The sequence below is a fragment of the Marmota monax genome, unplaced genomic scaffold (genome assembly GCF_021218885.2).
Source record: "Marmota monax isolate L192 unplaced genomic scaffold, Marmota_monax_Labrador192_F-V1.1 WCK01_AAM20220418_F8-fsc00012, whole genome shotgun sequence".
Lineage (NCBI taxonomy): Eukaryota > Metazoa > Chordata > Mammalia > Rodentia > Sciuridae > Marmota > Marmota monax.
Window position 1 is genome coordinate 30,542,521 of NW_026695227.1, and position 11,195 is coordinate 30,553,715.

Below are 11,195 nucleotides of genomic sequence, written 5' to 3' on the forward strand. Positions count from 1 at the left end.
TCTCTACATCAACCTTTCAAGGAAGGATGTTTTTGTTTTCATTTCATGAATGAAGAAACTTATTCTTTGGGAGAAATTTGACTTGTCCAGCCTCATATAATTAAGTTCTCTCTAAGTTATCTTTTTTTAATTTTTTAAATTTATTTTATTTTATTTTTTTTAGTTGTAGATGAACAAAATACCTTTATTTTATTTATTTTTTATGTGGTGCTGAGGATCAAGCCCAGTGCCTCACATGTGCTAGGCAAGCGCTTGACCACTGAGCCACAACCCCTGCCCCTCTAAGTTGTCTTATATGTGTAGAAATCTTTACTCAAGACATTCTTCATTTTGCCCTTTACAATTGTGTAATAAAATCTGAGAAAGCTACAGATAGCTAAGAGAAACTGAAGTTGATAAGAATGGCAAATAGGTTTTATCTTGGGAGCTAAACCAATAGATCATTTGTAGCTGTTAGGCCTTGGTGTTAAGAAACTTGTAAGCGTGTTCCTAACTTATTGGGAAAGTATGTCCTTACTGATAGTAACCCGACATGGGTATGGGCAACCCATGTGTGGCATGTATGAGGCAGTTGGGCTAAGTAAACCTGCTAAAGACCTTTAGCTTTATATAATACCTGGTGGTGCTCTTTGAAAATTTCTGCTTTTTCTACCATAAATTTAGCTAATTTCTCAGTAGGGTATGGGATTCCTTGTATCAGTTCAGGATTGAGTTTAACAACATGCAATCGAGTGACTTTAATAAATGTGAATTTACTTTTCTGTCATGAATTGAGAAGATAAGAGTTAGCCAGTCAAGAACTGACAAGGCATCTCCAAGATGACATTAGGAACCCAGGTTTCTCTATCCTACTTAGCCATCCTTAGAGTATGTTTTTGATTGAAACATAACTCCTAAGACTTCAGTCAAGGAGGGGCAAAATGTGACATGCTAGAAAATTTCTTTAAAGACCTTTCTTGTAAACTCTGCCCTGTGAGTTCTGTTTAAACTATATAGTGCATGACCATCTCATCTGTAGCAAAGCCTTCTGATAAGTGTTTCCTAAGTACATCAGTGCCCAACAACATTGGACTTATGATAGGAAGAAAAGGAGAATGGGATAATCCAGTCAACTAAGTATTTGCCATGGTCTTCCCCTTCAGCTACCTAATGTCCTTCTTTTTTCTAAAGTGAGAACGTACCCACCTTCTTCTCAATGGCAGCACCTCCAGAGTCTCATCTAGTTTGTATATTCAGTTGAAAGCCAGGTCTTTTGAGTAATTTTAGGTCTTCCATGAGGTCTGGATGTGGCATGTTGTGGTCAGGTCCCATAAATTCAATTTGTAAATACTCCCTCCTCTAGAATTACATCGGTAGACAAGAGAAGAGGATAATTTATGGTAAAAATTCTCACTTGAGGGCTAGAGTTGTAGCTCAGTGGTACAGCACTTGCCTAGCATGTGTGAGGCCCTGGGTTCGATCCTCAGCACTATATAAACATAAATAAATAAAATAAAGGTATTGTGTCCATCTACAAAAAATATTTTTAAAAAATTCTCACTTGAAAAGCAAATGATCAAATATTGCTGGGTAGGAATATGGTCAGGTTCCTTAGGTAGTTTATCTGACAGTTCCTAGTTCTGCCTCCTGGAAGGATTTCTTGGCCCTGGCCCATTGTGCATGGGAGGTGTTTTGTTTTGTTCCATTCGTTTGGTTTTGGTTTTTGCACTGCTAGGGGTTGAAACGAGGGCCTTATGCATGCTAGGCAATTTCTGTACCACTATGCTTTATCTCCAGCTTGAGGGTTTTGGTTTTTTTTTTAATCATCTATTATTTGCCATGACCACATCTGAGTTCTGAATCAGGGAACATATTAAAATACCAAAGAAGGTCTTTTTTTAAAGGGGTATAGTAACAACCTGAATATTCATCATTAGAGAACATGGTAAATAATTGTGGTATATTCACATTGTATTACTGAATGAAGATGATACAGATATATGAATAGAGAATGAATAACAAGATATATTAAGTAAGGCTGACTAAGGTAAAGGGAGGATGGTGTGATGATAGACTGCCATTTTTGAGTAATGGGGAGAGGAAGAAAGGTGTGTGTTGTTTATACATAGACAATATTTGGAAATAATGCATAAGAAATTGTTAATATTTCCCTCTAGGGAGGGGACTACAAAATCAGAAATAGGAGGGATATTTTTATTTTTCATTGAATACCCATTTATTCTAGATGAATTTTTTACCAGGTATATGTATTTATCTTAATTTATATGCTTGATAATTTATTTTACTGAGAAAGGAAAAATGATTTATGAATCTTTGTGATTCATAAAAAAATGTTTATCCTTTAACTGCTTTCAAGACCCTCCCAGAAGGTAGAAACTGGACCGTTAGTATTTTCTTTTTCTGGATGGAAAAAGCTAAGCTCTTGGCTGTCCGAATACATATACTGAATGGCTTATATTTCTAGTTATTCTTTATCCTATTTAGCAGCAATCTGAGATTCATACTTTTTTCCTCTGCAGTGGAAATTTTGCTTAGCCGACAAAAGAAAGCTGAACTTCTAAAGAAGATGACTGATGTGGCTGTGCGAATGTCAGAGGAGCAATTGGTCGAGCTCAGAGCTGATATCAAAGTAAAACTTATTCTCCTCTCTGCCTTTCTTCTTATCCTCAGGAGGCTAAAGTAGCAAATCTCCATAATTCATGGTTATATCAAATATATCAAATGTATGATCTTCCCTTTCCATACCTGGCCCTCTTCCAGGTTCTCTTTCTCTGTAAATGGTACTATCACCTATCCAGTTGTCCAAGCTGGAAATCTTAGGAAATTTTGCCATTTCTCAAGTTAACTCTGTCAGCAGACCTTGTCCATTTTACCTCTTTTTTTAAGGGGGGTGGAGGAGTAGGGTGTACTGGGGATTGAACTCAGGTCCACTCGACCACTGAGCCAAATCTCCAGCCCTTTTGTATTTAGAGACAGGGTCTCACTGAGTTGCTTAGCACCTCACTTTTGCTGAGGCTGGCTTTGAACTCACAATCCTCCTGTCTCAGCCTTCTAAGCCGCTGGGATTATGGGTGTGCACCACCTCGCCCAGCCATTTTACCTTTTACTGAATCTAAGATCTGACCTTTTCTCTTCATCTCTACCACCAACATGATCAAGCTATCTTTTGTTGCTTGTACTTCTATAATACCTTCTTACCTGATTCTCCATCCATTTTACCTCTGCCCCCTCTGCCCTCCCTTCCTATCTATTCCTCAAAAAAATTAGTAGTCTGCTTTAGACTCTCCAGTAGTTTTAGGATAAATACAATAATCTCCCACCTAGTGTACAGGGTTCTGCATGGGCTGGCTCTCCCACCGTCCTTACTTCACAACAGGCCCCTGTCTTTTGTACTCCAACTGTACTATTTGGTTCTTTCCACAATTCTTCCTGCTCCCTCCTGCTAGAACACCACTGCATGTTTTCCATGTATCCAAAACATTCTTCTGTTCCCTCTGAGCACACAGGTCATTCTTAACCTACTCATCCTTCCTGGCTCCCCTGACTGCGCTATCCCTCTGTGCAGTTACATCTTTATGTGCATTTGATTAATCTGTCTTCCCTACCAGACTGTGAACTTTACAATGGCAGAAACTGCTATATCCCCAGTGCCTTGGCATATAGCAGGTCTTTAGTAAATAATGTTTTCTTGATCAGTTATGATTTTATAGAGAAAATTTGATAATTTGAGATGCTGATTATACTGTGATCTATAAAGATTACTGAGGTTCAATATTCATGCCTTTTAAATTCTTATATACAGAACAGTATTTCTGTGACTAAGCATGTGAGCCCAAGAAAAGTTGGAATATTCGTGGATAGTTGTGGACACTGGTGTTCTACACAATTGTTTATAAGTGGCTAGCTGTATGAATAAGGAGAGTTGGCCTTTTCTACTCCTGAGCCCATAGCCACCACTGTTTGTGAACACATGAGCTTCATTGCCATTTTTGAGAGAAATACTTGCTACAGAGGCTTGCAACAGCCTTTATAAAATAAAAACATAGGTGGAAGATCATCTAGGACCTTTTAGGAATCCTTGTTATCATTTTGATCCAGTGATTCACACAAACTTACAGAATGTGACTGTTCTCACTCCTTTCCCTTAAAAAATCAACTAGGGTGAGCTGGGCATGGTGACCCATGTCTGTAATCCAAGCAGCTCTGGAGGCTGAGGCAAGAGGATTTCAAACTCAAAGCCAGTCTCAGCAAAAGTGAGGTGCTAAGCAACTCAGTGACAGACTATTTCTAAATAAAATACAAAAAAGGCTGGGGATGTGGCTTAGTGGTTGAATGCCCCTGAGTCCCCAGTAGCCCCCACAAAAAAAGAAAAAGAAAAAAAAAAAAAAACTAGGGTGAAATAGCCAGATAAAGCAAATTTTAAAATTACTATTTCTCTCTTAACTAAAATTATATTACAAAATTTTATAGAATGTCTTCCTCACATTTATGCCAGTCAGTCTCATTCAACTATCTATGAGAAACCGGAAACCTCTTTGGAATTAGATGAGAAATCTGGCTACATCTGTTCCCCTTCCCACGTGGCTGAAAAGCTGCTAGAAATATTACTGCAGGCTGACTAAGGATCTGTTTCTCTCCACATTTTCAGTGTGCTGAAGTGGGTGCTGTGCAATTTAAATGTCTTATTTCCAGATCATTTTATTTCTGTCATTCCCATTATGTATTTGGCTCAACAAACCCTAGAATATGTTTCAGAATTAATCTCAGACTGATATTACTTTTCTGAAGTTCTCTTACAAGAGGTTCATGTGGGGCTGGGGATGTAGCTCAGCGGGAGAGCTTGGTTCAAGTTTATATGCACAGTATACTCAAAAATCTTTAGGACTTCAAGACCCAAAGGTAATTTTTCTCTCTCCTTTCCCTATCAGTGTTTCTGGATGCATCCCAAGGATTCTGATGCATTTTGGATGTGGGAGTAGGCCTCCCTCAGTTAAGAAGTACACTGCTTTGCTATGAGGCTTTCAGTTCTTCCAGATTATATCTAGGCCCTTAATTTTTCTTTCTCATGTTGTTTTCATCTGAAAAAAAAAAAAAAATGATTCTAGGCTACCTTAGACATTTTTTTTTAATCGAAATAGATCCCTAGAAGCACTTTATTCTTGACATTCTTGACATGTTTCTAGATAATTTCTATGGTATAGTTAGTTTTTGACCCAAGGGGTTAGTTACTTCTCAGCTCAGTCCACTTAAAAGTATTAAATAACTTGCAGTATAAACTTTTCTTGTTTGCAAAGTTGACTTTTCACATGAATGATTTTCAGTCTCAAGAAATTGTTCCTTTTTCAAGAACTGTGAAATCTTATGTTATAAAAAGGTGAAGTGGGTTTCCTAAGGAAGTTCCTTTTAAAGAACACCAAAACATCTAAATGGGATTTTTTGTTGTAGTTTATGAATATTTTTGCTGCCTCTGTTTCTATATTAAATAGAACAATATGGAAAATAGCCCCAATAGTGGAAAGATGGTCCTCCACTATAAATTCTTTCTCCTTTTTCCTTTCCTAAGGTTTCTTTTGATTGTACCTGCTGGGTTTTGAACATCATGCAGCATTTCTTTCTTTCTTTTAATAGTGGTACTGGGAATTGAACCTAAGGGCTCTCTACCACTGAACTACATTTTGAGCTATTTATTTTGAGACAGGGTTTCACTAAGTTGCTCATGTTGGCCTCAAATGTGTGATCCTCGTGCCTCACCTCCTGAGTAGCTGGAATTAGAGGCATGCACCATTCTATAGCTTTTCATAAAACTCCCAAACTTTGAGCCCTTGTGAAATGAGTGGATTTGTGAAATGAGTGGATTCAGCACTGGTAATATGATAGCCATTTAGTAAACTTAGAAGTTAAAAAGAAGAAAATTGAAAATAATTCTGTTCCACCTGTGTGTAGCAAGCTATAAGTTCAATTTTTTAATGTTTGTCTAACTTGGAGGCTTTTCTTTGTCCTTTCTCCAGCACTTTGTTAGTGAACGTAAATATGACGAGGATCTGGGACGAGTAGCCCGATTCACCTGTGATGTAGAGACTTTAAAGAAGAGCATTGATTCCTTTGGACAAGGTGAGATGGTGAAAGATTCTAAGAGGTAGAGGTAGTGTCCTTTCTATCCTTTACCTCTTAGGCTCTTTTTTTTTTTTTTTATGCAGTAATGAGGGTTTATCTCAGGGCCTCACATATGCTAGGCTAGCACTCTACCACTGAGATACATCCCCAGACCTTTTTATTTTATTTTGAGACAGATCTCACTAATTGCTTAGACTGGCTTTGAATTTGTGATCCTCCTACCCTGGCCTCCCAAGTAACTGGGATTACAGATATGAACCATCACACCTGGGTGACTTATCTTTTCTTGGCATGCTAACTAGCTTCTCCACTGAGTCTTCCTCAGTGCCTCTTGTATGTTTAATTTTGTGAAAAGTAATCATGGGAATATTTATGAAGTCTGTGGATGCAGATACTTGAAACTCTGAAGATGATTATTTACTAGGTCCCTAAGAATAAATACACTTTTTCTCTGGTTACATACCTGTAATCCCAGTGCCTCCAGAGGCTGAGGCAGAATGATCACAAGTTCAAAGCAAGAGTTAACAACTTAGCGAGGCCCTAAGCAACTTAGCAAGACCCTGTCTCAAAATAAAAAGGGTTGGGTCTGTGGCTCAGTGGTAGAAGTAGAGCACTTGCCTAGCATGTGCGAGGCACTGGGTTTGATTCTCAGCACTGCATATAAATAAAATAAAAAGTTCATCAACAAGTAAAATAATATTTTAAAAATAAAATAAAACAAAATGCTTTTTCACTATTTTCTGCTGAGTTGAGAGGTGTAAAATACATAGTGTAAAAGAATATGGGGCTCTGGAGTCAGACCAAGTTTGAATCTTTGCCTCAAAGCTGATATCTTGGATTTTTTACTCCTCAAATAGAGATGATAATAATTGTAATACCAGCCTTCCCTGGCATATAATAGATCCTTAAATATTATCCTTAAGGTGGGGGAGGGTGCAGTGTCTGTGAATGAAAGTTTGTAGTGACAAATTGGTTAGACCCTCTGTTCTGTCTCAGTATAAAAGTGAAATGTGGCTGGAAGTATAGCTCTATGATAGAGTACCTACCTAGCATGTATGAGGCCCTGGATTATTTCACCCCAAAAAAGTGAAATATTGTCCTTAGGGTAGTGGTTGTTAACTAATCATTAGTTTAAAAAAAACTAAGAAAAAAAATCTGGGGAGTGGTGGTTTTTGGGTTTTTTGTTTGTTTGTTTGGGTGGTGGGGGGCTCTGGGGGCTGAACACTTTACTACTGAGCTACATCCCCACATCCCCAGTTCTTTTGATTTTGAGACAGGGTCTCACTAAGTTGCTAAGGCTGGGAGATAGTTTTAAACCATTGAATTCTTAACAAAATTTGAATTAAAAATATTAATATTTTTCAGTTAGATTGCATTTTGGATTGGGGGTTATTTTTGCAAAAAGAAATTTGGCAAGATACATGTTTGTGGTAAAGACTAGTTCTATTCATATTTAACTGATCTTGATTATTTTTACCTTGCATCATTCATATTTTTTTGAAGGATTTAGAAAAAAATTGATTTGTTTACCTTTCTCTTTCTTTGTAAAGTGTGTACTTTAGAATGTTCCTTGCATAGGAAACTGAACATATGGCCCATACTATTGTTCCCAGGCTTAGTCAGCTTCTGGGAGGCACAGCCAGGAGTTTAGGTAGTAGGAAATGCCAGGAAGTCATTACTCAGTAGGAAGCATTGGTAACTTGATCTTAAAACTGTTTTCCCTATCTCTAAGAATTCATTTACCCCAAGCAGTGAGGATTTGGAAGGAGGGAAGAATGAAAGCAAAGGGAGGTGTTTCTTCCTGTTATCCATTTTATTGGTTTTTCTTTATGCTATTCTAGTGGATAGTTCCTTATGTTAAATTGTTCATTTTGAAATGGAGAAACAGGGGAAGTATTATTATTCCTTATGCTTTTCCATCATATGACCACATGTTCCTCATATTTCTGTTTCAGTGTCCCATCCAAAGAATAGCTACTCAAACAGATCACGATGTAGCTCAGTTATAGCTGTGTCCTTGAGTGGCCCAAGTGATGCCTCTGCTGCTTCCTCTTCCACCTGTGCCTCTGTTCCCAGCCTTACAGGTGCTAACAAGAGAAATTCGGCACCAGGAGAGACTCCTACAGCCAACAGCAGCCGACCCTACCAGCCTCATCGGGAGGTAACCTAGCTTCCACACTGAGAATGGGAAAGAGCAAAGGCGTCCAAGTTTTGAATTTTTAAGTGCTGATATAGCTCAATATACTAACTTCCTCTCTCTATTCCCATTCCATACTGATTTTTCTTCCCTCTAGTACCAGTTAGTTCCTGAGAAAGTATTTGACAGGTATTTCAAACTATCAGCTAGTAACTTCCTGTTACCAAGAATTTCTGACTTTCTTATGTTGGCAGTGATCCTCACCCCTTAGGTAGTATAGCCTGGTAATTAGTCATACTGGAAGTCATGTACCATCTCAAGACAGACCAGCACTGCAAGTGTAGGTTCTCCAGCATGTATCTGAAAGCAACAACTCACTAGAAACTCAGTATAAATGTATCAGGGGAAGAGAAAGTGAACCTACTAGGGATGAGGAATGAGCACATTAGTGGAAGAGTAAAGCCAAATGCAATGGCGCAGGCATATAGTCTCAGTGACTCTAGAGGCTGAGGCAGGAGAATCGCAACTTCAAAGCCAGCCTCAGCAACTTAGCCAGACCTGTTCTAAAATAAAAAATAAGAATGACTGGGGCCGTATGGTTAAATGTTCCTGGTTTCAATCCCCAGTACCAAAAAAAAAAAAAAAAAAGGAAGAGTGGAAGAGTAAACCATACTTTCTTTTCCTTAGTTTGAAGGAGAAACAAAAGAATAATCTAAGACAAAGCTGTCAATACATTGTTCAGAAGTGATTTAACATTGAAATTGGAAGACAAAAAAAGAAATCCCTCAGGGCATAAGCTTTTTGGTCTACTGCAATATGGTTTAATCCTGGTTTGCAACATTGACCATAATGGTGCTAATTTTATTATTCCAATTGTTCCTTATCTTAAATGGCCTAAAATCTACAGAATTCAGATGCCCAATTAAGAGCTTGTAACAACCCAAAGAATTCTCTTCCATGTTAGCTTTCTTCCTGAAAAGTGAGGTAAACTACTCTTCAGTGAAGAGTCTATAAGTGAAAAGCAGGAGACAATGGTGGAAGATGTATTGTAATATAGTAGCTAGGTCAGATTGGCTGACAGAATTCTGAGTCCCAAACATGATATACCTCAAGTATGGTTTTTAGATTACTCCTGTGAACTAAACTAGAACAAATGGTGTATCATAATGCCAGAGTACCTTGAACATTGTATTCTTTTATCCTTAGGTGTTGCCGGGGAACAGACGAGGAGGACAGGGATTCAGGCCTCAAGGCCAAAAGTCCAGTGACCCCACGAGCCAAGGGCGACATGACAGTATGGGTCGTTACAGAAATAGCTCCTGGTATTCATCTGGTTCTAAGTATCAGAGTGCTGCACCCCAGGCACCTGGAAACACTAGTGAGTGGGGCCAGGCTCACTCTACAGGGACCAATGGAACTGGAGCCAGCATGGAGCCTTGTCCATCCAAGCCCTCATTCAAAAAGGGGCTCCCCCAGCGCAAACCCAGGACCTCTCAGCCTGAAGCTATGAACTCTTGAGAGAAATTCCAGTTGACCTTTCTTCTGTATGCCACTTAATTCAATCTGATAACTGGACTTTAGAAAACTTATAGTTAGATTTAATAACAAAAAGAAGTTTATGCATATCACTTTGTGCCATTCTAAATATTTTTTTGTTTCTTCTCTCCTTATTTCCTCTTTATCATTTTTGGAGGGGAAACTGTTTTTTCCTCTACCTTTCCCAGTGATATGGACTGATTTTGATTAGTCATTTCCACCAGGAATCAGGGGCAACTATTTCCACGCTTCCCAAGGGTAAGCAACATTCTTCCCACTACACCAAGTCTTCCAACTGCCTGAAGAGGCCTTGTTCAGCAAGTCCCCATTGTTGAGGCTATCTCAGGAGGAAGTGGGTCAGAGCTAGTCCTGTCACCATTTCAGTCTAAGCAGAAGCCACAGGTGCCTGCCAAGTTCCCTCCAAATAACAATTTGACCAGAAGAGGCAATTGAGGGGATTGTATACCACACTGGATTAGCCAGAAAAGGGAAATGTTAATTGGTAAAAAGGAGAGAACACCAGGAAACATTTGAGAATCTGCCTCTATCTCAGAATGTGCCTGAGATTTGACACTTGAATTAGGGTTTCAGTCCCTTGCTTGGCACCGTAGCTTAACTGCAATTTCTTCAAAATGCCCAAAGCCTTGTTTCTTGTTACCTTAAGCTGTACCTTAGACTGCAAACCAGTCTAAGGAAGTCTGTGAAAGTAGCATTTAATTAAAGTCTTTTTTAAGTTTAAAAAAAAAAATTGTTTCAATGTTTGAGGATTTTTTAAATTGATGTTCTCCCCCTTTGCTGAATCCTGTTCTGATCTTGAACCAAATTTATAGCAATATAATTGGTATTAATCTAAGGTACCCAGAAAAAAATTGCCACAGTAAATCTTTATAGATAAATAAATAAAAATAGCTGCATAAATGTTCCCACATTTGTTTCATAGCAGCAAGAGACTTCATTTCAGTATCTGTTTTTCTTTGGGCTTCATGGGGTAGAAGTCACTTGGACAGCTTATTCTGTGCTTAAATGAGGGGGTCTGATTCCTAAGTCATTTGTCCACTGCTGCTTAGCTTTAGGATCAGATTAAAATATGAAAGCCAGGATAAGCAAATGCAGCTGTTCCTTATGAGAAAGGATCCATAGGATAGAGAAGGAGTGCTTAGCAGGTTAGAATAACCACAGCTGCCAGCCACTCTCTCAGGCAACCAAAGGTTATATTGGCACCGTTTTCCCTGCCTCCCTGTCCCTGGATAGGGGTAGTGAATTTAACTGTATAATTGAGCTTCTACATATAGCAAGTAGCTAGTGCTGGACCTCTCCTATCCACCCCACTCCCAGCATCTATGATTTAATAAGAGTTTTCCTTCCTCCAACATGTGTCTCCTGAGCCCAGGTTGTGGCAGTGATGCAG

The 11,195-nt window shown here is 38.7% G+C and overlaps 1 protein-coding gene across 3 annotated transcripts in view; it reads left to right on the forward strand.

Moving 5' to 3' along the window:
* Window positions 1-10,742, forward strand: part of Spats2 (spermatogenesis associated serine rich 2) — a 108,502-nt gene extending 97,760 nt beyond the window's left edge. For all 3 annotated transcript variants that reach the window (XM_046435962.2, XM_046435961.2, XM_058576136.1), the window contains 4 exons: window positions 2,520-2,629; window positions 6,009-6,111; window positions 8,070-8,275; window positions 9,458-10,742. In XM_046435962.2, coding sequence (XP_046291918.1) covers window positions 2,520-2,629; window positions 6,009-6,111; window positions 8,070-8,275; window positions 9,458-9,769 — 731 coding nt within the window. In that variant the 3' untranslated portion in view covers window positions 9,770-10,742. The remainder of the gene's footprint in view (window positions 1-2,519; window positions 2,630-6,008; window positions 6,112-8,069; window positions 8,276-9,457) is intronic.
* Window positions 10,743-11,195: the final 453 nt, after the last annotated feature.